The sequence below is a fragment of the Myxine glutinosa genome (assembly GCF_964187855.1).
Source record: "Myxine glutinosa chromosome 6 unlocalized genomic scaffold, kmMyxGlut1.1 SUPER_6_unloc_1, whole genome shotgun sequence".
NCBI lineage: Eukaryota > Metazoa > Chordata > Myxini > Myxiniformes > Myxinidae > Myxine > Myxine glutinosa.
In genome coordinates, this window is record NW_027616353.1 from 455,231 (window position 1) to 481,860 (window position 26,630).

General features: G+C 50.6%; 1 protein-coding gene across 1 annotated transcript in view; it reads right to left on the bottom strand.

Moving 5' to 3' along the window:
• Positions 1-2,026: 2,026 nt before the first annotated feature.
• LOC137429068 (histamine N-methyltransferase-like) overlaps positions 2,027-26,630 on the bottom strand; it is a 50,202-nt gene continuing 25,598 nt past the window's right edge. Inside the window, exon 2 of the mRNA XM_078768601.1 lies at positions 2,027-4,082. Coding sequence (XP_078624727.1) covers positions 3,739-4,082 — 344 coding nt within the window. The 3' untranslated portion in view covers positions 2,027-3,738. The remainder of the gene's footprint in view (positions 4,083-26,630) is intronic.

A 26,630-nucleotide genomic window follows, 5' to 3' on the forward strand; every position in this document is an offset into this window, starting at 1 on the left:
TTGGATTAGCCTTCCAAGAGGCAAAGGCAAGTTGTTTCAGGGCAACTGCCTCACCACAAGATTCAGTGTACCATGGACGGGAGGAAGGGTAAGACAACTGAAGGCGAGATGGGATAAATCTGTGCATGAGAGAGATCAGTTTGCTTTGGAAGAATTCCCAGGAAGAATTGATGTCAGAGGCAGTGGAGATGGGAGACCAATCCAGACGATTGATGGCTGCTTGAAGACCGTCCCAGTCGGCCTGAGTGAAATGCCAGACTCGTCGACGCTGAGGAGGCTCTCTGAGAATGGCCAGAGAGATGTCCACTTTGACAAGCACATGATCAGAAGAACCGATTGGAGCAGAAGAAGAGCAGCAGACATTAGCAGGGAAGTTAGTCATAACCAAGTCCAGAAGAGAAGATACTCCATTGGCTGAGATCCGGGTCGGGAAATTGACAGATTGTGTCAATCCCAGTGAGTCACAGAAGTCCTTTGCTGAGGTGCCATGACTGGTGAGAGAGGAACCCACACCCAACCAGGTGGCATGATGACAATTGAAGTCACCACATATGAGGAAGAGAGAGTTGGGATGAGTGGATAGAAGTTGGTCCATGTTGTCAGACAGTGAAATGTAGATGGAGTCATCACTGTTTGGGGGACGGTACAGAACACATATGAACAAAAGGTGGGAGCAGAGAGGAAGCCGTAGCCAGAGGTACTCCTGGGGGTGAGGAGGAGAGAGGGCAGTGCAAGGAGAGTGAGGAAGAGAGTTTTTGATAAAGATAGCCACCCCACCACCAGGCCGAGGCTCAGGTCTATCATACCGGAGGAGGGAGTAACCAGGAAGAGATATTAAGGAATCAGAGACATCTTGAAGGAGGAAAGTCTCTGTTAAGCAGATCAAGTCTAGATTGTCAGAAGCAACCTGTATGGAGAGATCAGTCAGGTTTGAGCGAAGGCCCTGGATGTTTGAGGTCCATACCGTTAATGAAGAGAGAGGGGGAGCATCGGGTACAGGACAGGGGAGGGGAGGAGTAGGGTAAGATGAAGGATGAGAGGGGGAGGTAGGGAGAGCAGTTGTTAGTGTGTCAGCGATTGCAGAAGAGTTCCAAGAAAGGGAAGGATGAGGAGGATGAAAGGGTTGAAGGTGAAGGGATGAGGCACAGAGAGGGGTTGTTTGAGGGGGGGGCAGAGGAAAGAAGAAGGTTGGGGGGGGTGGAGGTATGAGATAGAAGGGAGACGAAGTGGGGAGGAGGCAGCTTTGAGGAGGAGGGGGGAGGAGGGAGAATTGGAGAGGAATGGTATGGGGGGAGATTTGAATGGGAGGGGTTGGGGGGGAGTTTTGAAGGGGAGGAGTGAGGGGGGAGTTTAGGAGGGGAAGGGCAAGGGGGGAGTTCAGGAGTGGAAGGGCAAGGGGGGAGTTCAGGAGTGGAGGGGTAGGGGGGGAGTTTAAGAGTGGCGGGGCAAGGGGGGAGTTTAGGAGTGTAGGTGCAAGGGGAGGGATTTGGATGGGAGGGGCAAGAGGGGAGTTTAGAAAGTGGATGATTAATGAAAGACGAACATTGAAAACAAATTGGGTTTGTTGTGATTTTCAAGTTAGCAATCCGGATCAGAATGATGGAGGAGGGATGGAATGAATGTGAATTTAGACCATGTAGTGAGGGAGACGTATAAGATATTGAATTTCTTTTTTTGAGGTGGAATGAGTTGGAGAGGAAATTGAGAAAAGCCTTTTAAATAGGAAGAAAAACAGCGTGTTGTAAAATACCACTGAGTAAAACACTGAAGGGGAAAGGTTATACATATTTAAATAATATTTAAACAGAACCGTGAACAATCTTATGTGCACAAAAATACCAACGGGGGGAGAGCCGAGAGGGACCACCACGAGTCACGTGAAGGGCAAACGGTGGATGGCAAGGAGTTAATGGGGGCGGGGCGAACAGCACACCTGGACAGAAAATACAGGATGAGTCAACAGTACACGTGGAGAAAGGAAAATAAATGTTTTTGGTTTTTTTTTTGTTTGTTTGGTTTTTGGGGGTGGGGGGGGGGAGGTGGGGATTTAGAACGTTAGAGAGAGTATTATGTTCGGGGTAGAAGGGAAAAAAACTAAGAGCCAAGCAAAACACGATTAAGATAACAAACACCGACGGGGGTACAACTACAAGGCCGCACACGAGGAGCAGAACACGATTAAATAATTACAAGTTACAGGAAATTCAAACCAAAAGTAACTATAATCAAAACAATAACGCATGGACGATAAAATAACGAGTTGAAATTTGACAATCTATCTGGGGAAATGGGGGAGAAACACGTGGTCGAAGAACGAACGAACGAACGAATAAGAATGAATAAACGAATGAGAACAGAGAAGGAAATGTTTTTTTTTTTGGATTTTTTTGAGTTGTGATTTACACAAGGAAGAGGGCTATGGGGTGAAAAGATTGGGAAAACAGAGAACGAAAGTTATTGGATCACAAAAACACGGACCGCTGAGAGAAAAACAAAGCCTCAAGGTTGTACAGTGTTTACTGTACAACTACAAGGCCTCAAAACACGACCCGAATTAACACGATTTTCAATACAGGTATGAAAGATTTGCACCGAAAATCTTCGTCGGCAGACAATATATACACCATAAAATAAATAGTTATAACGAAAATACAAATGGGAACAATTACTTAACTTCGATTTCGATGGATAGCATGGAGAGCTGAGAATAAACGAACCCTCGCCAGCAAGACCGGAAACGGAAGTCAAGGGTTGGACCGATTGTGCACCGATTGGTGCTTGAGGGTGTTTTTGGTGCATTTTTGGGGTGCTTCATGGTGCGTCGATGCAGAGCAGACTGTCTCCCCTCCCCCAAAACAACAATCACAGGTCCTGGGTTAGTTTTGTAAATACCAGTAGTCATTGTAAATAATGCGCCCCCACCGTAAATGTATAGTTTGAAGACAATTCCGCAATTCGGATAGCTGTGGGTGTGAGTCTGTTAGGTAGGGTGCAATGGAGCAGCGGGACATATTTATTTGTGTTTTAAAACTGTCACACTCAGGGTCAGGTTAAATGTAAAGGGAACTACACCTACGTGCCACACTAAAAGTAAAGGTAAGAGGCCCGGGACGTGCCTAAGAGGAGGAGGGTGCAGTGTTGTGGATATGAGGATTGTGTTTTTTTATTGTTTTATTGTGGGCCCTCCTTCCTCCAGTTGTGTATAAAGGTCAAAGTGTGTCCCGTAATTAGGTCATAAACAATCACGTTAGCCAATCATAGATTTCCCCCTTGTTGACAGTTATTTCCTTATTCTGTGTATTAGGTTAAGGCTCCGTTCCCACTAGTTGACATTCTCCATTGCACCGAATTCAAATAGATAGATCCCATTCCCAAAGCCCCATTCCCAAAGCCTCAATTGCCAACTGCATTCGCCGCAGCTATTGGGCGGTTTTCACCGCGACTCCATTAGCCACGAGGTAGGCTTGGAGAAGAAGGGGGAGGAGCCGCCGAATCCTGGGCGTGCCCGCCCATCGTCATCAAGGGTGGAGCCAGAGGGCCCGGGCCGACCAATCAGGGCCGAGGCGAGCTCACCAATGGGCGTGTTCTAGAGGCTGGCGGCTTGATCGCCGGCAGGGATATAAAAAGCACGCACGGAAGCCTTTGACAGAAGTGCAAAGAAAGAGTTGCGAGAAGTGCAAAGAAAGAGTTGCGAGAAGTGCAAAGAAAGAGTTGCACCAAGGATCGCTGAAATGAGAGTCAGAGATACGGCAGAAGAACAAGTGCGAAGCGCGAAGTGCCAAGAAAGAGTTGCGCCCCACCAGTAGTTTGGCTCCACCAGCAGTTTGGCTCCACCAGCAGTTTGGCTCCACCAGCAGTTTGGCTCCACCAGCAGTTTGGCTCCACCAGCAGTTTTGGCTCCACCAGCAGCTTTGACTCCGCCAGGGTGCACGTATCGCGGCAGCCCGCACGACCGCAGCTAGGGCGTTGACGGCGGCTGCTGGACGTGCCGATCGAGGAAGGGCGGCGGCTGCTGACTCCCGGGCCGACCGTGCTCCGGTTCGAGCGGAGCGTTCCTCTCCTTCCAGTCCTTCCATTCCTGCCTGCAATTTCCCCATTCGTGTGAGTTTGCTCGTAGTCTGTTTTGTGTGTCTTGTCGTGGGGTATTAATTAAGACTGTAGGTAAGCTAGAATTTTCACTGTGTCTCCTTGAATTCTTCTGTAAATTATTTTATTATCCTTCCTTCTCCTTGGTTTCTTTCAATTGTGTAAATAGCAAATAAATTATATTCGTATTTCCTACTTCTGTCTTCCTCTTCTTCACATCCGTGTCGCCTTTGTCTTTTCCCCATTGAATATCTGTGGCACGATTTGGCCCACGTTTAAGGAATCGGGTCTTAGTCATTGTTAATAGTTCAGGCCGCGGTCGCCATCCGCTCAGCAAATCAACACCTTATCCGCGGTCCGTAACAATATTATATATATATATATATATATATATATATATGATATATATATAATATATATATATATATATATATATATATATATATATATATATATATATATATGTATGCACATATATACACCTATACACACATGTAGACCCACACACATCCCACATGTATATATATGCCACATTCCACATGTATATACATGTTTAAAGTGTGCGTACACATAACTAATGAAATAAAAACGAAGAAATATCTCTCGGTCATTTCCTGAAACTCGGTGAAATTCGATGACATGCGTTAAATGGAATTCACTCGGTTCCTCGGTGAAAATTTTCCTTTGGGCGGTGTATAATCGCTCCGAACGAAATATTCCTGTCACGAAAAATTTCCCGTCTGTTAATTTATTTATTTTACATATGTGAATTACACGTCCATGCACACGTGAAATGGAGTTTGTTTTTGCACACGTGGAATGAATACGTGAAGTCGTGAACCTTTACTTCCTGATAATAATGTTGAATGAAATATTAACGAAGAAATACATGTCTGCATCATTGTTGACGTTTTTGTGACGACTGTCATCAAACGGAAAAGTAATATATCTTAACGGAAAAGAAAAACCGAATTTTTAAGATATGTCAACATTCTGCCGTCTGTGTCATGTTGGGCGGTGTATGATACATTGTGCCGCAATATTAAATATATCTCGGCATTTCCCGTGTGTGCATTCATTTTTTCAATTATTGCTGAAACCGAGTCTAAAACCATCGATAGAAAATGAAATAAGATGGTGAATTCGAGATAAAATCGTGAGGGTGACTCAATGAATGGCCTTTATTTTGCAGGCCTTCAAAAACGCATTTCTTTCTATAAACGGAAACTTCCGTTTTTTTTCAACAGAGTCTAAAACCATGTTAGCGACTGTGCAAAATGAAATGAGATATCGAATTATAGTTGAAATAAAACTGTGAAAGAGAGAAAGACACCACAGGCCTAACAAAACAGGCCTCAAAGCTATGTGAGGAAAGAAAATGGTGGCTATATGTTTTTGTAGCCCCTCCCAGAATGGGTGGAGCTACTTTCTAAACGGGGTAAGCCACACCCCCGGACAGACGGATCACCTACAGCTATTATAATATAGATTTTAAATATTTGAAAAAAAACTCAATCGGGGGTTGGTAATTATATAATTCACACAGTGCAATACGTGCAGGCTGCTCTCACGGGTTTATTTTAACTCCAATTTGCATTCTCTTTCCACTTTTAGTGAGAAGTAGGGGTCTGTGCAGGCACTCATAAACTTTATTTGGTGAAAATCGGATAATCTTCAGCCGAGTTACCTCAGATCGCAGGTTGGTAATATAATTCACACAGCTATACTAATAAGAGAGCCGTTTGTGTGTGTGTGTGTGTGTGTGTGTGTGTGTGTGTGTGTGTGTGTGTGTGTGTGTGTGTCACCATTTTTCTCAGATGGCTGAACGGATCTTCGTCAAACTTTCAGGGATTTGTCAGTAAGCGCCAGGGAGTGTTTTAGGTGAAATTTTCTTATTTTAAATTTTTTAATTTTTTAATTTTTTTTTTTTTTGTATACAAGATCGAGGCTCGTGAAAGCGCGAACATTAATCACACAGAAAGACAAACCGACACATAAAACATATAACATCGGGAGCGGTAGACAAGATGGGGAGAGAGGGGGAAGGACACAAACACAACATTTGAGAGCAGGGACCGAGAGACATGGAGACATCGAGAGATCTGAGAGAGGGCGAGGGCTTTGGGGCGGGGGGGGGCATGGAAAGGGGGCGGTGGGAGAGGTATAAAACATATGGACACTGCCAGGACTTCCAGGAAAGAAGTTGGAATTTCAAACAAGGTGGATCTGGGGTGAATTAGCGGGGGTAGAAAAGATCAAGGTTTTGGATGGGGGAAGATAAAAGATGGTGGTGAACAGCTGTTTTAAAGACCTGGAGGGAGGAGTGGGATTGAAGGGAGTGAGGGAGTTTGTTCCAGAGGCGGGAGAAAAGAGGAATGAAAGAGTGAAGGTGAGCAGAGAGCCGAGATTTCGGCAGTTTAACCATCAGAGGGTTGCTGGCAGATCTTGTGCGACCTGTAGGAATATTTGGGGGACAGAGCACAGAGAGAGCTGGGGGTGCAAGGCCGGAGAGGAGTCGGTAGAAGACAGAAAGACCACCTACCTGCCTGCGGTGAGTGAGTGAAAGGCCCTCAGAGATAGCTTCATCGCGGGAGATTCCAATAATTCTGAAAGCTTTGGTTTCAACAGCGTGAAGCCGAGCTAGGTGTGAGGCAGGAGCACCGGCCCATAGGGAAGAACAGTATTCCATTGAGCTGCGGATGAAAGCCTTGTATGTGGTGAGGAGCTCAGGTGTGCCGAGGAAGGACTTCGCACGACGGAGGATGCCCAGTCGGCGACTGGCTTTGGAGGCCAGCTTGGAAATGTGGTTTTCCCAAGAAAGATCATGGCAGATAGTGAGACCCAAAATCTTGAGCGACAGAACTTCTTGGAGAGGATTGTTGAGAAAGTAGATGGGAGGGTTGTCCAGTCGATCTTTTCGGAGAGACATAGTAAGAGTGTGAGATTTGTCAGGATTGAAAGACATGTTCCACTTGTTTGACCAGTCTGTGATTTTGTCCAGGTCTTCAGAGAGTGAGGAGGCAGCAGACTGCCGATCTGAGGGAAGAGGAATGGAGCGGCAGAGAGTGGAGTCATCAGCAAAGAGATAGAGAGGATTTTCGAGAGAGTCAGAGAGATCATTGATGAAGACCAGAAAAAGCACGGGGCCCAGAACACTGCCTTGGGGAACTCCAGCCTGAACAGGAAGAGGAGATGAGAGAAACCCATTCAGGGCCACACGTTGACGACGACTAGAGAGGAAGTCCGCCAGCCATGCGTGGAGATTTCCATGGATACCAAAGGAGGAGAGTTTGGTGAGCAGAGCGGGGTGCCAGACCGTGTCGAAGGCACGTGATATGTCGAGGGAGACAGCTCTAATTTGCTGTTTGGCATTGAGGACCTCCATCCATTGTTGAGACAGCAGAAGCAGCATGTCCAGAGTAGAGTGACCTGGTCTGAAACCAAATTGATGATCAGAGATCAAGCCATTGGAGAAGAGGAAAGATTTCATATCCGAAGCAATGATGGATTCCATGACTTTGCTGATAATTGGGAGAAGGCTGATTGGTCTGTAGTTGCTAGGATCTGTTTTTGCACCTTTTTTGTGCAAAGCGGTGATGTTGGCTGATTTCCAAGCAGATGGCAGTTGACCTTGAGCAAAAGAGAGGGTGAAGAGAACAGAGAGAGGGTGAGATAGAGCAGCAGAGCAGGATTTTAGGACCCGTGGGCTGATGCTGTCGGGTCCAGTTGCAGAATCAGAGTCGAGGGTTGACAGAAACTTTTCCACCTTGTCAGGAGGAAAGGACACGGAGTCCAGGAGCAGCAGGGTACGACTGGGTATGGTGGGTACAGAGAGGGATGGGTTTGGGACACAAGATTTAGAGGCAAACACAGAGTTGAGGCATTCAGCTTTTTCACGTGCGGAGTCAGCTGTGTAGCCGTTTGAGGTAAGGGAGGGGATGGATGGGGAACAAACACCAGAAACGGATTTGACCAGACGCCACCAGGATTTGGAAGAGGGAGACAGATAAGAGATTTCGGTCTTGAGAACGGAGAGATATTGTTTCCTGGCTCTCCTGAGGGTGGACACACACTTGTTTCGGGCTTTGTGAAAGGAAATGAGATTTCCTTCCGTTGGATTTGCTTTCCAGGAGACGAAGGCAAGTTGTTTCTGGGCAACAGCCTCACCACAAGATTCCGTGTACCATGGACGGGAGGAAGGGTATGACAACTGAAGACGAGATGGGATAAATCTGTGCATGAGAGAGAGCAATTTACTTTGGAAGAATTCCCAGGATGAGTTGATGTCAGAGGTGGTAGAGATGGGAGACCAGTCCAGATGATTGATGGCTGCTTGAAGACCGTGCCAGTTGGCCTGAGTGAAATGCCAGACTCGTCGACGCTGAGCAGGCTCCCTGAGGATGGTCAGAGAGATGTCCACTTTAACAAGGACCTGATCAGATGATCCGATCGGAGCAGAAGAAGAGCAGCAGACATTTTCAGGGAAGTTAGTCATAACCAAGTCCAGAAGAGAAGATGTTCCGTTGACTGAGATCCGGGTCGGGAAATTGACAGATTGTGTCAGTCCCAGTGAGTCGCAGAAGTCCTTTGCTGAAGAGCCATGGCTGGTGAGAGAGGTACCCACACCCAGCCAACTGGCATGGTGACAATTGAAATCACCACATATGAGGAAGAGAGAGTTGGGATGAGTAGATAGAAGTTGGTCCATATCATCAGACAGCGAGATGTAGATGGAGTCATCACTGTTTGGTGGACGGTACAACACACATATGAACAAGAGGTGGGAGCGAAGGGGAAGCCGTAGCCAGAGGTATTCCTGGGGGTGAGGTGGAGAGAGTGCAGTGCAGGGCGAGTCAGGAAGAGAGTTTTTGATAAAGATAGCAACCCCGCCTCCAGGACGAGGCTCAGGTCTATCATACCGGAGGAGGGAGTAGCCCGGGAGAGATACTATGGAATCAGAGACATCATAAAGGAGGAAAGTTTCTGTTAAGCAGATCACGTCTGGTTTGACAGAAGCAACCTGTATGGAGAGATCAGTTAAGTTTGAACGAAGGCCCCGGATGTTTGAGGTCCATACCGTTAATGAAGAGGAAGGGGGAGCATCAGATACAGAACAGGGGGGAGGAGGGGTAGGGTAAGATGTGGAAGAGGTGGAAGAGATAGGGAGAGCTGTTGAAGGTGTGTCAGAGATTTCAGAATAGCTCGGAGAAAGGGAAGGATGGGGCGGACAAAAGGTTTGATGGTGATTGGGTGAGCCACAATGAGGTGTTATTTGAGGAGGGGGAAGAGCGAGGCAGAAGGTTGGGGGAGATGGAGGTGAGAGTTTGAAGGGGGAAGAAGCGGGGAGGACGCTTTGAGGAGGGGGAGTGAGAGGGGGGAAATTGAGAAGCAATGAGGGTGGGGAGATTTGAAGGGGAGGGGTGAGGGGGGAGTTTGGGAGGGAAGGGACAAGGGGAGGGATTTGAAAGGGATGGGATATGGGGGAGATTTGGAGGGGAGGGGTGAGGCAGGAGTCTAGGAGGGGAGGGGCGAGGGGGCGTCTTGGCGGGGAGGGGTGAGGGGGTAGTTTAGGAGGGAGGGGGCAAGGGGGGAGATTTGAAAGGGATGGGTGATGGGGAAGATTTGGAGGGGAGGGGTGATGGGGAAGATTTGGAGGGGAGGGGTTATGGGGAAGATTTGGAGGGGAGGGGTGAGATTGGATTTTTGAAAGTGTACGATTTATGGGAAACGAACATTTATTGCAAAATGAGTTTCTTGTGACCTTCGAGTTAAAAATACGTTTAAGGACGCTGGATGGAGGATGGAGTGCAGGAGAGTTTAGGGAATGTAGAAAAAAGGCACTATAGGAGATGGATATTTTTTTTGGGATGAATTGATTTGGTGAGCAAGTCGAAAGCAGCCTTTTAAAGAAGAAGAAGAAAAAGGTGTTATAAAATATGACGGAATACATAACTTGAGGGGAAAGTGTAAACATTGAAGGTTAATGAGTGAAAACTATCTGGGGAAATGGGGGAGAAACACGTGGTCGAAGAACGAACGAACGAATAAGAATGAATAAACGAATGAGAACAGAGAAGGAAATGTTTTTTTTTGTTGTTTGTTTTTTTTTGAGTTGAGATTTACACAAGGAAGTAGGCTATGGGTGAAAAGCCTGGGAATACAGAGAACGAAAGTTATTGGATCACAAACGACGGACCACTGAGAGAAAAACAAAGCCTCAAGGTTGTACAGTGCACACTGTACAAGGCCTCAAGACACGACACGGCAAACAGACGATCAATTTATGAAAGATAAACACCGAGAAACAACCAAAGTTGCACACAATAACTTCACACACCGAAAGATAAATACAGTTTCGACAAAATACAATTGTGAACAGACTTAACTTCGAAAAACGTGGAGACCGTGTGGAGCTTCGAAAATCCCTCCCACCGTCTCCGAAATCTCGCGAGATCTCGCCTCGCCGAGATTTGAAGAAAAAAAGGTCCATTTTTGGGGGGATTAAAAAAAATGCTCAAAAGTGCGTAAGCCTTTTTGATTAATGGATGACAGTTATATACAAGTACTCATATGCATAAATAAATACAAAACAATTACCAGACATTTGAACACAAATAATTAATCAAACCCATAAGATTCAGACAATTATGGAAGCAGTCGTAGTTGGTGGTAAGTTCTCTTCTTCTTCTGAACGTCATCAAATATGATAATGTTTATTTTTCACTTGAGCAACACCGGGAACTTGAGCTATAAATGTTTATATACTTTACTCATGGTACAAATATAAAAACAACTTTGTGTGGGGGGTAACATAGTCTATGTGGCCGCTGCCTCATGCAGGGATGTGGGGGGCAGGGGGAGGGGCGTAAATTCTCTATGTAAATGTGTACCGTCTAGCGCCACCTGGTGTTGGTGGCATAGTGTATTACGATTTCCTTTTTTACCTGGGCAACACTGAGGTTAAAGCACTCTTTGCATGGGTAAATTTTTTCCTCCTCCCCTCAAAACGGAGGGGCCTGTCAAAGCCCCCACCCCCAAAAAAAGATATGTATATGTAGTATATCTTTCCCTTCTCTCCCCCCTCCCTCCCGCCCCCCACCCCCCACCCAGGAAATGGCAGGTACTTCAGCTAGTAGTAGATATATGACATATGTCTTGGAATATTCTTAATTCGCTGAGCCAAACCAACCATGAACTTGGTTGGAAGTGTTGATGGAAATATGCACCTTTGGCATTTTAAGAGTTAACTCAGAGACTTGTGAAATGCCGGTTATTTGTGTCAATATGTGTTGAAATAGAGTTTATTTTTGACGAATCTGACGCAAATAAGGCCAGAAATTGAGGGGAGAGGATGCATGGAAATACAGTCTCGGTGCAAACAAATACCGTCGATATTGTTGGGATGCTCACCAGTAATTATTGCAATTGAATGACGAGAACAACACAGAAGATATTGTTGCGGTTTTGAGAACCCACACTTGTAAATATGACATTATTAAAGGGTTAAAGGTTGCACCCCATAGGTAGGCCACAAGCAACACGTAGGTCACCATAGGACTTCAGTTATTTCATTAGTATGTGTATAGATAAGGCCATGCTTCCAATAGCTGAATCTGCGTTGTGTCAATCAAATAAGGAGTAGGCCCCATTCCGTTCATTTTGACAGCCTCCCTCTCCAAGCGACGCCATTACGCGCCCTCCTGTCTGTACCCCATGGCCCTCCCAATTTGGTATGCTCCTCGGCCAGCAGCAGCAGCCTTAGCTGCCCGTAAGCTCGCTCAACGCCACCATAAGCCATGAGTTGAGGCCTGGAAAAAGGGGGGCGGGGCGCCAGGAAGAAGGTGTGGCCACGTCACCCAACCATCAAAGGCGGAGCCGGTAAGACCTGACCAGCTAACCAGGGATGAGGTAACATCGCCTGATAGGCGTGGCTTTTGGGCTGGCAGAGCGATCGCTGCTTGAGTTATAAAAGCGCGAACGCAAAGCCCTTTCAGAGGACTGTCCAGAACTTATTGAGAGAGAGCGCAATTCATGAGGACTCGTGTTGGAGAGAGAGCGCAATTCACAGGACTCGTGCTGGAGAAAGGGATTGACTGCCATTGAGCATTGATTGCAAAAGGACTTGTGTGAAAGGCACTTTGTACAACCGCCACCTTACCGACCTTTCCCTGTATAATTGTCCGCCCACGCCAACGCCATGTGGAGAGCTGCTGCCGTTTTTCATCCATCTGCTTGGTACGAGTCGGGGACCAGACGAGGTGGACGCCATAGCCGGACCCTCAACCTGTTCTACCCTACCATCTACAATCCCCGTGTGAGTGTCTGAGACAGGCCTGTTTGTCTGGGGAATAGAGTAAGACTGTTTAAGGCTGCCCTGTGTGCTTCTTCTTCCTCTTTCTATCCTGTACATTTCTTTCGTTTCCTCTTCTCCTTCTTGTACATTGGTAATAAATCGCTTTGTTCTTCCTATTTTCTTGGTTTCCTCTCCATCCGATCGCATCAGTCTTTTCTCCAATTAGGTAAACGTGGCACGATCGGAACTGCCATAATCGGGTCTAGTCATTGTTAATGGCCCGAATCGCGGCTCGCTTCGCTCAGCATGTCCACTAATGCCGTGGTTTGGGCGGGAGTTATTTCCTTGCTTCACGGTCGGTGTTAGTAATTAGGTATTAGGAATAAGTCGACCAATAACCCTACCTAATACCGACCGGAACAAACGTATAATTTCCAGGACTCGCGTCGGCCAGATAAAAGGACAAGGGGATTAACCCCCCCATTGATAAGGGGAGAGCCGATGTCCGAGATCCGCAACAATTGGTGTCAGGAGTGGGATTTGGACCCGAACCAATTTTTTTATTTTTTGAAAAAATTTGGTCAAAATTACGAGCGGCTGAAATTTTATTTACATCTAAATTTTGAATCATATGGTGCATCAGTGCAGGCAGGCATGCAGGCAGCAAGGGTGCAGGCAGCAAGATTCAGGACACCTGCACACTCCCCTCGGACAAAAGACCATGGTCCATGAGTGGGGAGGCAGACAAAGCAGAGGTTAACAGGGGAAAGGGTGCAAGGGTACACATCAAAACAAGGCATTGCGACATGAAGGGCACGGGAGAGCGAGCTGAGAAAAGCTTGTCCCTACTCATACGTCACCCCCCATGTCAGCCGACACTACCCTTGCCCTTCCCCGTATTTACACAATTTACAAATTTACCAATTCGTCTCTACCCATCTTGCCCCCCATATCTCCCCTAAACCAAATTCGTCACCAATCCCTCCCAAGAAGGAAGGGATGGAATAAACCAATGTCTCACCCACGTCAAGATGCGTCTTACATTCCAAATCATCTGCAAAACATGCTGTGGAGTTCTATCACCCTCGGTGAGGGGATGCGGATAGTGCGAAGACATTTTCCTCCTAACTATCTTCTAAATGACATTAACACAGTTAAACTACCCGGGGTCTTGCCCTGCCAATCCATTGGCCATATTTACTCTATGCGGTTCTAAAAACCAATTCCCATCGACCATACTGTGGTGCTCTCCCAATTTGGGGTCTCACTCCCCCCATTTTTCTATACTGTGCCCTCGCACAATTTCGGGGCTGGGTCATGTGGCTCTCCTAGCAGGTCTACCTACCCGCGCACCTCCGCCACTGAAGCCACCTCCCGAGCTTCCCTGCTCCTCGCGACTACCTAACTGGGGAAGGCCCTCCCTGGCACTTACCCCCTCAATGCCCTCTCTGGCATTGGGCTACCTGGGTCCTCTCCTCAGATCCTCGGGCCCCACTGAACACTACTGAACTGAACACTAACTGGCTCCCAGAGCCTACCTGCGGCCTCACCTGGCCGACAGACTATCAGTGGCGGAGTGCTCATTTCACCATACGCACTAACAGGCTCACATGCCCAACCATTCCACTTCACGTATGCACCCAACAAAACACTACTTTGCAACTACACGCACCACAGATGTCAATATCCAACCAAAATTTACCTACTCCCTCTACCTAACTTTAAACTACCCTCCCCGTGTATTCGTGAAGGGGTCCATCCTTCCCCCATCCACTCCTTCGCACCATGCACTCCACTCCACTCCACTCATCCCACAATACTCACTCCACACCATTTATTCCACACACCTGTTTCCATACATCCCAAATCTCCACTTGCATCCTATGCAAGTCATTCACTCAACACCATTACACTCATCCACAATACCCTCACAATACATAACTTCTCCAAACCATTGCCTCATTCGCTCAGATTTTCCCACGCTCCAATTCCTCATTTCAACATTCTCACCACCAGCAAGACTCTCATTCAATTTCTCATTTAATAAACTACACCACAAACATACTGCACCATCTAGCTATCTCTCCCTTCTTATACTGGTGCTCCCCGTCATCCCTTATACTAAGCACTCCCTCGTCATTATCATCCATCTAATCTCTCTACGTCCCCACTACTTGTACCATGTCACTACTGAACTCTCAAGTCACCTATGGTCATCTCTAGATCCCTAATGATATCCAAGCCCTCCTTGGCTAGATCACACCGCCAACCCCCATAAAACTACTGCTCCTCTGCCCAAAATACAATGTGAGAGATAGTAGATCTGCCATCCCTCTACACCGTATACCATTCGCCATCACTATCACTCGTCCACTCCACTCGAGCCTCTCGGTGCGCCGTAATACATTTTTACTGCCCGGCTTTGAAAAGCCGGCAATGCACACTGGTGGTCAGTCTCCTGTAGGTTGGTTCCGTCCGGCATTTTCTATTCTGGGGAGGAGGCATACTCGGGCGGAGGTTCCAGGGTCCATCCCGGCGCGGGCCCTTCGGTCTCCGGCCCGATGACCCAACCTCCCCCGGTCGGAGCACCATGCCCGCTAGGGGGCGAAGGTCCGATCTGGCCTTTCTCCCCCGGAATCGTGCCGCTCGCCGCTACGACACGGCACTGACCATACAGGGCGGGACCTGGCTCGAATCGTTCACGTCGCTCCTTGCCAAAGCGCCGCGGCAACGATCCCTGCCGGCCCCCCAGCACACAAAGAACACCACACCCCGAGAGCTTGCGTCGGCTATACGTCGGCCTGAACGCTGCCCCGGTCAGCGTCGATGCTCCAATCGCATGCTCACATCCACACCTCGCGACCCATTCTTAACTCACACATCCCATACACTCCCTTACTACACACTCTCGTGCACATTCTTGCGCATCCATTCTACTCGCACACTCCATCATCACACACTCCTCTGTTACACACCTCTCTTCCACGCACTCCTCCCATGCACTCTCCCCCGTTGCGTACTCCGTAACCACCACGGGTGTGCACTCTTGCATCCACCCACTCAGCGCACACCTACCCACGGGTGTGCAATCTCCTGCTGCACACCCAATCACGCGTTCTGGTGTGCATCCCCGCACACTCTCTCCATCCATCTCACACTCTGTGTCACACTCACTCCCACTTTCACACTCAGTAACACACTCACTCTTCGGCGCACATTTTTTTCTCACTCGCGCGCCATTTCCTTTCATACAGTGCACCACGGACCTTCCACAAGTGCCCGGGTGGCGCCGGGATCCCAAGCACGCAAAAAATCTTTTCGCACCAAACCTCTTCGTGCCATATACAGCCTGGCTTACCTTCGGGACCCTCTTCTCCACATGCACCTGCAAATCTTTATTATGATTAGCAAGTACGGCATCATGATGCGAACACGGACTTTGCACATTTTCCATCTCTTCCTTCCGCGATTGCTCTTCTAAGTCTGCCGTCTTCATAATCCCAATTTCGACTATTTCTTCTTTGATTTCAATTTCTTTTTCCTTGTTCAGCTCGATGACCGCTGGTGCTAATGAAATAAAATTTTCTAATTCTGCGGTCGTCGGCTTTCCCATATCCCGTGTCGCGATTTCTATCCCGGTCCACCCGGCTGTGCTCTGCTCAGGCTCGCTTAACCCGCGCTCCTCAAGCTGCGCTACCCCGTCGCATACCCTTGTACCTTTCCCGCCTGATCTGCGGTCAATGTCTCTCCCATATTTCTCTATTTGGCCACCCATTCTGTTTTCAAACCCCATTAACCTGTCCTTCACTCCTTCCATTTGGTTCTCCTGGGTGGCCATCCTGTTTTCCAACCCCGTCAACATGTCCTTCATTTCCTTAATTTGGCTACCCACGTCCTCCAATTGGCCCCGTAATTTGCTCTCTAATCCCCCAATTTGACTTCCCAATCGCTCCCCCATTCTGTTATCCATTCGCTCCAATTGTTCTCCCATCTTGTCAATACTGTCGTTCTTTTTTTGTATTTCCACCATGAATTGTGCCATGAAGGCTTGCATGTCGGCCACCCCCATTTGCGCAGCGGGCGCGGCCCTCGTCGCCATTTGTGAGGCGCCGCCATTTTGTTCGCTTGCAACCCCCACTGCCGCACCTTCTTCAATTTCCTCCTCCATCTCTCCCAATTGTCACACTTCTTCCCGGGGGTCCTGGGTTGACTCTAACTCCTCCTCATCTACCCCCACAGGCATCCGATCGCCTTGGCTATCCATGGCACTCTCCTCTCTTTTGCTCAAGGTCATCTGCCATCTGCTTGGAAATCAGCCAACATCACCGCTTTGCACAAAAAAGGTGCAAAAACAGATCCCAGCAACTACAGACCAATCAGCCTTCTCCCAATTATCAGCAAAGTCATGGAATCCATCATTGCTTCAGATATTAAATCTTTCCTCTTCTCCAATGGCTTGATCTCTGATCATCAATTTGGTTTCAGACCTGGTCACTCTACTCTGGCCATGCTGCTTCTGCTTTCTCAACAATGGATGGAGGTCCTCAACGCCAAACAGGAAATTAGAGCTCTCTCCCTTGACATTTCACGTGCCTTCGATACGGTCTGGCACCCTGCTCTGCTCTCCAAACTCTCCTCCTTTGGTATCCATGGAAATCTCCACGCATGGCTGGCGGACTTCCTCTCTGGTCGTAGTCAACGTGTGGCCCTGAATGGGTTTCTCTCATCTCCTCTTCCTGTTCAGGCTGGAGTTCCCCAAGGTAGTGTTCTGGGCCCTGTGCTTTTTCTGGTCTTCATCAATGATCTCTCTGACTCTCTTGAAAATCCTCTCTATCTCTTTGCTGACGACTCTACTCTCTGTCGCTCCATTCCTCATCCCTCAGATCGGCAGTCTGCAGCCTCCTCACTCTCTGCAGACCTGGACAAAATCACAGACTGGTCAAACAAGTGGAACATGTCTTTCAATCCTGACAAATCTCACACTCTTACAATGTCTCTCCGAAAGGACCGACTGGACAACCCTCCCATCTACTTTCTCAACAATCCTCTCCAAGAAGTTCTGTCGCTCAAGCTTTTGGGTCTCACTATCTGCCATGATCTTTCTTGGGAAAACCACATTTCCAAGCTGGCCTCCAAAGCCAGTCGCCGACTGGGCATCCTCCGTCGTGCAAAGTCCTTCCTTGGCACACCTGAGCTCCTCACCACATACAAGGCTTTCATCCGCAGCTCAATGGAATACTGTTCCCCCCTCTGGGCTGGTGCTCCTGCCTCACACCTTGCTCGGCTTCACGCTGTTGAGGCCAAAGCTTTCAGAATCATTGGAATCTCCTGCGATGTAGTCAACGCCGAGGGCCTTTCACTCACTCACCGCAGGCAGGTTGGTGGTCTTTCTGTCTTCTACCGACTCCTCTCCGGCCTTGCTCCCCCAGCTCTCTCTGTGCTCTGTCCCCCCAATATTCCTTCAGGTCGCACAAGATCTGCCTGCAACCCTCTTATGGTTAAACTGCCAAAGTCTAGGCTCTCTGCTCACCTTCACTCTTTCATTCCCCTTTTCTCCCACCTCTGGAACAAACTCCCCCACTCCCTTCAATCCCACTCCTCCCTCCAGGTCTTTAAAACAGCTGTTCACCACCATCTCTTATCTTCCCCCATCGAAAACCTTGATCTTTTCTACCCCCAGTAATTCACCCCAGAGTCCTTGCAGTGTTCATATGTTTTAATCCTCTCCCACCTCCCCCCAAGTCCTCCCGATGTCCCTGCTCTCAAATGTTGTGTTTGTGTCCTTCCCCTTCTTACCCCTCTCTTTTGTGTCCTCCCCCCTCTCTCCCCATCTTGTCTGCCGCTCCCCTTGTTTTTTGTGTTTTGTGTGTCGGTTTGTCTTTTTGTGTGATTAATGTTTGCTCTTTCACGAGCCTCGATCTTGTATACAAAAAAAAAAAAAAAAAAAAAAAAGATTCCAGAGGACATTGTGGACGTTTACATTAACTGAAGGGAAAAAGGATTGTACTGTAGCGGCTACCGCTGGGTTTTCACAATCGCCTTGCACCTATCAAGGACGCGGAGCGATCACCATTCCGGGCTCGTCCAGGACGCCCGGGCAGGCTCGCCCTCAACTTGCCAGGCCGGAGCCAGGACGCTGGGCCAAGCCCCCTCTCGCCTTTCCTGGGCAAACGCTCCGGGATAATATGTATATATATTGCTGCCCGATAAACGGGCTTTTCAGAGTGCCTGAGTGTTTGGTTTGATTAAAGCAACTCGGATGAATTCCAGCTTTTTGTCGCGTCCATTCTTCCGATCGACGTGGGAGCCCCAGCTCCTTCATTGGTGACCTACCGACATGGACACGGCAGTCGCCCTTAAACTGCCTACCTTCTGGGAGGCTCACGCGGCGGTTTGGTTCGCACAGGCGGATTCCCTGTTCGCCCTGCGAGGCATCACGGCCGACGACACCCGCTTCCACCATGTGGTAGCAGCGCTCGGTTCGGCCACCGCGGCCCGCGCCCTGAGCCTCCTCGAGAGCCCGCCAGCCGCTGACAAATACGGCGCGATTAAGAAGCTTCTCCTCGACGCTTTCGCCCTCCCATCGGCGGAACGCGCACGGCGCCTGCTCGACCTGCCCGAGCTCGGCGACACGCGCCCTTCCGAGCGAATGGACTACATGCTTTCACTGCTCGGCGAGCACTCTCCGGCATTCCTGTTCCGGGAGCTGTTCCTCCGTCAGCTGCCTAACCCGGTACGCCTCGCCCTGGTAAGCACGACGATCACAGATCCCCGGGCCCTTGCCAGAGAAGCCGACAAGATCTCCGCCGCAGGACAGCGCATCGCAGCGGCGACATGGGACCCACCGCCATCCGACGCAACACCCATGGCGCCCAGCACCCGGCACGGTCGACGACCGAACTGCCGACGCAATTGGCGGCCGCTACCCCGAGCCGACCACCTCCAGCACGACGACCGGGGCCTCCACCTGACCAAGCATGGTGTTACTATCATGCCAGGTTCGGACAGAAGGCCCGGACATGCCGACCGCCGTGCACCTTCGGCAGGCCGGGAAACGGCCGGGCCGGCGTTCATTACCAGCCATGAGCGCCGGCCACACGGGCAACTTACTGTTCATCACGGATAAAGCGTCCGGACGGTGCTTCCTGTGCGACACCGGCGCCCAACTGAGCGTCATACCCGCCTCTGACCAGGACAGGCAATCCGCGGTTTGCGGCCCCTCCTTGGTTGTGGCCAACGGTTCGACCATCCGCACCTTCGGCCCGCGCAACGTCACCCTCTGCTTCGGCGGCCAACGCTTTGCTTGGACGTTTGTAACCGCAAACGTGCCCATGGCTCTGCTAGGCGCCGACTTCCTCTACGCACACGGACTGCTGGTGGACGTCCAACGGCGTCGTTTAATCAACGCCGAAACCTTCAGCTCCCTGGTATGCACATTGAGCAGCTCCGCGCCGACCGAGCTGGCATGCGCCGTCCCGGCGGCGAACGAGTTTGCTCGCCTGCTCACGGAGTTCCCGGCCCTCACGCGGCCGACGTTTTCGGCCGTCGCAGTACGGCATGGGATCGAGCACCACATACCAACCACGGGCCCGCCGGTCTACGCCAGGGCCCGCCGCCTCGACGCAGCCAAGCTCGCCGTGGCGAAGGCCGAATTCGACGCGTTGGAGCACCTCGGCATCGTGCGGCGCTCCGATAGCGCGTGGGCCTCGCCACTGCACATCGTGCCAAAGCCGGGGGGTGGATGGCGCCCGTGTGGCGACTACCGCCATCTCAATGACGCTACCACCCCCGACAGGTACCCGATCCCGCATATCCAAGACTTCTCCGCCCGTCTGGCAGGACGGGTCATTTTTTCGAAAATTGATCTCATACGGGGATATCACCAGGTACCTGTCATGGCGGCCGACGTCCCTAAAACGGCAGTCATCACGCCGTTCGGCTTATTCGAATTCTTGCGGATGCCGTTTGGTCTCAAGAACGTGGCTCAGGCGTTCCAGCACTTGATGGATGGCGTGCTGCGTGACCTGCCGTTCCTTTTCGTTTACCTGGACGACATCCTCGTCGCCAGCAAGTCCCGGGCCGAGCACCTCCTCCACCTCCGAACACTGTTCGGGCGCCTCAGCGATCACGGCCTCATCGTCAACCCGGCCAAATGCCACTTCGGCACGACGGCCGTTGATTTTTTGGGCCACCACATCACCAAGAACGGGGCCGTGCCGCTGCCAACCAAGGTCGAGGCCATCACCACGTTCCCGCGTCCCCGCACCATAAAGGCCCTGCAGGAATTCCTGGGAATGGTGAATTTTTATCACCGCTTCGTGCCCCGCGCTGCTCAACTCATGCGGCCCCTCTACGAAGCCCTCCGGGGCAAGCCGGCCAAGCACGACATCGCCTGGTCCGCAGCAATGGATGCGGACTTCCAAAGCTCAAAGCGGGCCCTCGCCGACGCAACACTGCTCGCTCACCCGGTGCTCAACGCTCCCATCGCCCTCACCACGGATGCCTCCGACTACGCGGTAGGCGCCGTACATGAGCAATGGGTGAACGGGGTTTGGCAGCCACTCACTTTTTTCAGCCGGCAGCTCCGGCCAAACGAGCTCAAATACAGCACGTTTGACCGGGAGCTCCTCGGTCTACACCTGGCCGTCCGCCATTTCCGCCACCTCCTGGAGGGCCGACCTTTCACGGCGTTCGTCGACCACAAGCCGTTGGTTTACGCCATGGCCAAGGTCACGGAGCCGTGGTCGGCCCGCCAACAGCGCCACCTCTCCGCCGTGTCGGAGTTTACCACGGACATCCGGCACGTCGCCGGCAAAAATAACGCCGTGGCCGACTGTCTTTCCCGGGCCAGCGCGAAAACGGTCCACCTGTGCGTGGACTTTGCGCTTATGACGGCGGACCAAACCACCGACACCACGGTGCAAGCCCTCCGGGCGGCGGACACGGGCCTCCGCCTGGCCGACATCCCCTTCGCGGACACTGTCCTGCTCTGCGACGTCTCCCAAGGCCAGCCTCGCCCCATCGTGCCCGTCACCTGGCAACGCCGCATCTTCGCCTCCCTCCACGGCCTTTCCCACCCGGGCCGGAAAGCTTCCCAGAAGCTGGTGTCGGTGCGATTCGTCTGGCACGGCCTTCGTCGGGACGTCCGCGATTGGACCAGCACCGGCACGGCCTGCCAACGGGCCAAGGTCCACCGACACACCCAGGCCCCGCTGGCACCTTTCACCGTGCCCGAACGACGTTTTGACCACGTCAATGTGGATCTGGTGGGCCCCCTCCCCCCATCACGGGGGTTCACACACCTGCTCACCATGGTGGACAGGACCACCAGGTGGCCGGAGGCCGTTCCCCTCATCTCCACCATCACCGCCGACGTGGCGCAGGCTTTCATCGCCACCTAGGTCGCCCGCTTCGGCGCACCGGCGGACATCTCGTCAGACCGCGGACCACAGTTCACCTCCGAGCTGTGGGGCGCGGTCGCCCGCAACCTGGGGGTCAAGCTCCACCGTACTACGGCCTACCACCCCCAAGCAAACGGGTTGTGCGAGCGATTCCACCGCTCCATGAAGGCCGCGCTCATGGCCGGCCTTCAAGACGGCGGTTGGGCCGACCGGCTGCCGTGGGTCCTTTTGGGCCTCCGCACGGCCCCCAAGGAGGACCTCCAGGCATCCACCGCCGAGCTTGTCTATGGCCAGGCGCTACGCGTCCCGGGCGAATTCGTGCCCGACGCTACCAGTCCCTGGTCCGCAGCTCACCAGCGCTCGGACCTCCAGGAGGCCGCCCGACGGTTTGCCCCCGTGCCAACATCCCACCACGGTGACCCCCAGTCCTAAGTCCCCCCAGCACTTCGCACAGCGGACTATGTTTTTGTGCGTCACGATGCACATCGGGGGCCACTCCGGCCGCCGTACGACCGGCCCTTCCGGGTGCTGCGACGGGACGACAAGTCGTTCGTCATCGACATCGGCGGCAGGTCGGACCGGATTGCGGTGGACCGCCTCAAGCCGGCGCACGTGGACGTCGACCACCCACCACGGGTGGCCCTTCCGCCACGGCGAGGCCACCCCCCGTCCAAGGTGCCCCCCACTCGACCGCCCACCACCACACCGGACCCCCTCCCACGACCCACCAGGGGTCGCTTCGGCCGGGTCATCAGGACCCCCCTCAAATTGACCCTGCCGGTGCAAGTCGATTCTGGGGGGACGTGTGTAGCGGCTACCGCTGGGTTTTCACAATCGCCTTGCACCTATCAAGGACGCGGAGCGATCACCATGCCGGGCTCGTCCAGGACGCCCGGGCAGGCCCGCGCTCAACTTGCCAGGCCTCGGTCGGGACGCCCGGGCATGCCCGGGCAGGCTCGCCCTCAACTTGCCAGGCCGCAGCCAGGACGCTGGGCCACGCCCCCTCTCGCCTTTCCTGGGCAAACGCTCCGGGATAATATGTATATATATTGCTGCCCGATAAACGGGCTTTTCAGAGTGCCTGAGTGTTTGGTTTGATTAAAGCAACTCGGATGAATTCCAGCTTTTTGTCGCGTCCATTCTTCCGATCGATGTGGGAGCCCCAGCTCCTTCAGTACCTACATTAGTTATTAAGGTAAGAAAGTATTTATATTAAGACAATGTTTATGTTTGTGTATCACCGAGGAGACATGATTCATAAAGTGCTCGATTTCTTTTTTTATTCAAGAACTTGTTGTTATGCTAATAGTAATATTGGTGGTAGCTGGTAAACATGTCAAACTAGAAAGCATCTGAAAATGCAAAGCCCGTCCGCATCCGTTTGTATTGAGACGTCGTCCTCTTCTTCTTCCACCTGCTCAAAATAATGAACACAGTTTTAAAAAAAATACAAAATGAAAATTGATGATTTTATGCAGCCTTGACCTTTCATCTTTAGATCTAAAAAATATTCAGTTTCTAGCTTTTGATTGGTAAACCAATTTTGTGACCCAATATGCAAATCCTTAAATTTTCAGGTCGATCAGTTAAACAGTCAATTTTATGCGATACTGACCTTTGACCTTTTGACCGAAATTATTAAATTTGCCTTTGCCACATTCTCATAATAAAGCTTTGATGAAAATTTGGTGATAAAACTCAAATGGTAAAACAGTTACGGCCTGGACACACACACACACACACACACACACACACACACACACACACACACACACACACACACACACACACACACACACACACACACAAACACACACACACACACACACACACACACACACACACACGTCCCCACGTGATGAATAACCAGGGAAGATGATCGTCGGCGCTCCACCGTCTCTCCAACGTCCAACAAGCAAGGCAATCAAAAGAAGGCAAGGGGCAGAAGGGAGGTCCAAGCCAAAACGAGAAGGGAAAAATGCCGGCGAGCGAGTCGTTCTATCGCTCGTCGTCTGACGTCAGCTCTCTCTCCCTGCCAATCAGTGCGTTGCTTCTTTGTGGCCGTGTGCGCCTTCCTCACGTCCTGGTGTTTTTCCTCCAATGAGCGTGTCACTTGTTGGGAATGGTTCGCACCCTCCGCACCGATTGGCCAAGCGTCTCGCGCCTTTGGTGTTACATCATCATGTGGCATGTCATTGTCGGTGGCCAATCAGTGTGGCACATCCTTCATCTTCCCTACTCTCCAATCAGCGACCTGCTTCCAACTCGCCCCTCCCCCCAGTCAATCATGAGTTCTCCTGGGCGTGGCTCTCGGCCTGCCTGTTCGATGTTTGCTCATCATGCCGGCATTGTGGGCGGCCGCTTCCGGTATGTTCATCCCTAAGTCATTTAATTAATGTGGTGCTCTATTGGGCCTAGCTAATGTATGTGATGTGTTGCCATAAGGGACACCAGAATGATCACAAAGGGGACAACACATCAGGGAATTAGCATAAACCCTAGAACTACTTAACATGCCCCATTCCTTGTAATGGGGATGAAGTTACACCTTAATCCGACAAACCGGGCTAGACAGGTCCCTGACTTACATACATCAGGATGATTCTTCCTCTTCGTGACATCGGAGCAACTACCTATGCAGATCTACCAAAATCTATATATCGCCCGACCCCACTGACATAACAATATATATATATATATATATATATATATATATATATATATATATATATATATATATATATATATATATATATATATATATATAATGTGTATATATATATATATATATATATATATATATATATATATATATATATATATATATATATATATTATATATATATTGTTGCGGATATGGGATTTGCATCCATCCATACCCGCTTGTAAATATTCCCCTATTTCCTCAATACTTCCCAACTCTCCCCAATCCCCCATTCCCTAGTCCCGATTTTCTGTAAACAACACTCTGTAGACCCGACCTCCCCCTATTTCCCCCATTAAATGTCGCATCCAGGTCCACCGCATCTCAGGTAGACAACTATAGGACATCTTGCTAGGTATTCTTAGTCTATGTCAGGTAAGGATTCGTTTCCATTAATTCTGACCCTTCGTTGCACCAGAATGTGATTGTATGGCACCGTTAGGAAGTTTAGGACCTCCCAATACCTCCCCGCAGCTCTTCCTCACAGTTCTCTTCAACAACAACAACAACAACAACAACGAGCGCAGGGGAGTGCGCGTCCTCACTCCGGCTTGGTAGGAATGGTGGGAGGACACCAGGCCTTCCCAACGAGCCGCCATCGGACATGTGCTCGACGGGGTTACCAAACAGGGGCTCCCTGTCGGCTCCTCGTCAAGGGCGGAGCCCGGTAACCCTGCATCCAATGGAAGCGGCGGACCGGCCCCAGTTGGGGCGGAACCAACCAGCCGAGGGCGTGTCACTCCCCGTTTGAGCATGCGCAGAGAGAGAGAGAGGTGACGACAGATGCGCGCCGAGCTGAGAGAAAGCAAGACGTCCCCTCCGAGCGCTGTGAGACCTCCCTGCATCTTTGGACTGTGTTTATCCTGTCCCCGAGCCAAGGTGCACCTTGTGCCATCGACCTACCTGTCCATCCCTGCCATCAATCCCTGTGTAAGTCTACCTTGTCCGTTTGTCCGTGATCTGTCTGGGCTAAGATAAGACTGTATTTAAGTGCCCATCTCTTCTGTGTCTTTACCTCACTCTGCCTTGTAATCTACCCTCTTTTCTCCACCACTGTAATTATACCCTCCTCCGGAGGTCTTGAGAACTGTACTGCATCGTTTCATCTTTCCCAGTCGTCGTGTCCTTTCTATCATTGATTTGGCATATCGCGATTTGGCCAACGTCTGGGTGAATCGGGTGAGTCGGGAAGAAAGGGGGAACAACTGTTCGGCCGCGGTTACCTCCGCTCGGTAAATAACATCCAATCCGCGGTCAGTAACAACTGGTGTCGAGGAGTGGGATACGAGGCCCGAACCAAATTTTTTTTTAAAAACATCTAGACAAAATTTGGTCAAAATTATAAAGTACCGAAATTGCTTTTGTTTTACAAAAACCCGAATTTTGAAAGTCGCGCTATGGGAGATCAAGACGGCTGGGTTCCGGTAGAGGAGAGTGAGGCAGGGTCGATCCAGGACCAAATTGAGGGACATGAGGAGAGCGAAGCAGTGAGGGCGGCAGGTTCGCAAAATGGCGGCGCTAGGCATGGGGAAGAAGAGCGCGAACAACAGGTCGGCGCCGCGCATGGGATTGCGGTAGCGGTACCCATGCCGCCGATGGACATGCAAGTCCTCATGGCGCAAATAGGGGCCCTGTTGGCCCAGAATAGCGAGAAATTGAGGGATGACATGGGAAACCAGATCGGGGGTTTAAGGAATGACATGGGGTCCAATAGCGAGAAATTGAGGGAGGACATGGGGGCCAATAGCCAACGGTTAAACAAAGAATGGGGGCCCAGATCGGAGGGTTAGGGAGTAGAATAGAGGGATTAGACAATAGATTAGGGGAAATACAGGAGGGGTTAACGGGGGTAGAAAACAGAATGGCCGCTCAAGAGAATCAAATGGAAGGGATGAAAAAGGGGTTAGAGGGGTTAGAAAACAGTATGGAAGGCAAATTGAGGGACATGAGGGACCAAGCGGAAAGGGAAGTTAAACAAATGGGGCAGCAGATAGAGGGGGTCAGAATGGGGGTAGAAACTAAATTGGATGCTCACAGGGAGGAAATGGAGCAGATGAGGGTAGCATCTGGGCAGGAGATGCAAGTGATGGGAGGGGAGATCAGAAGAGGTGTGAGTGAGGAGGTCGGAGGAGTGCGCGAGGGGGTG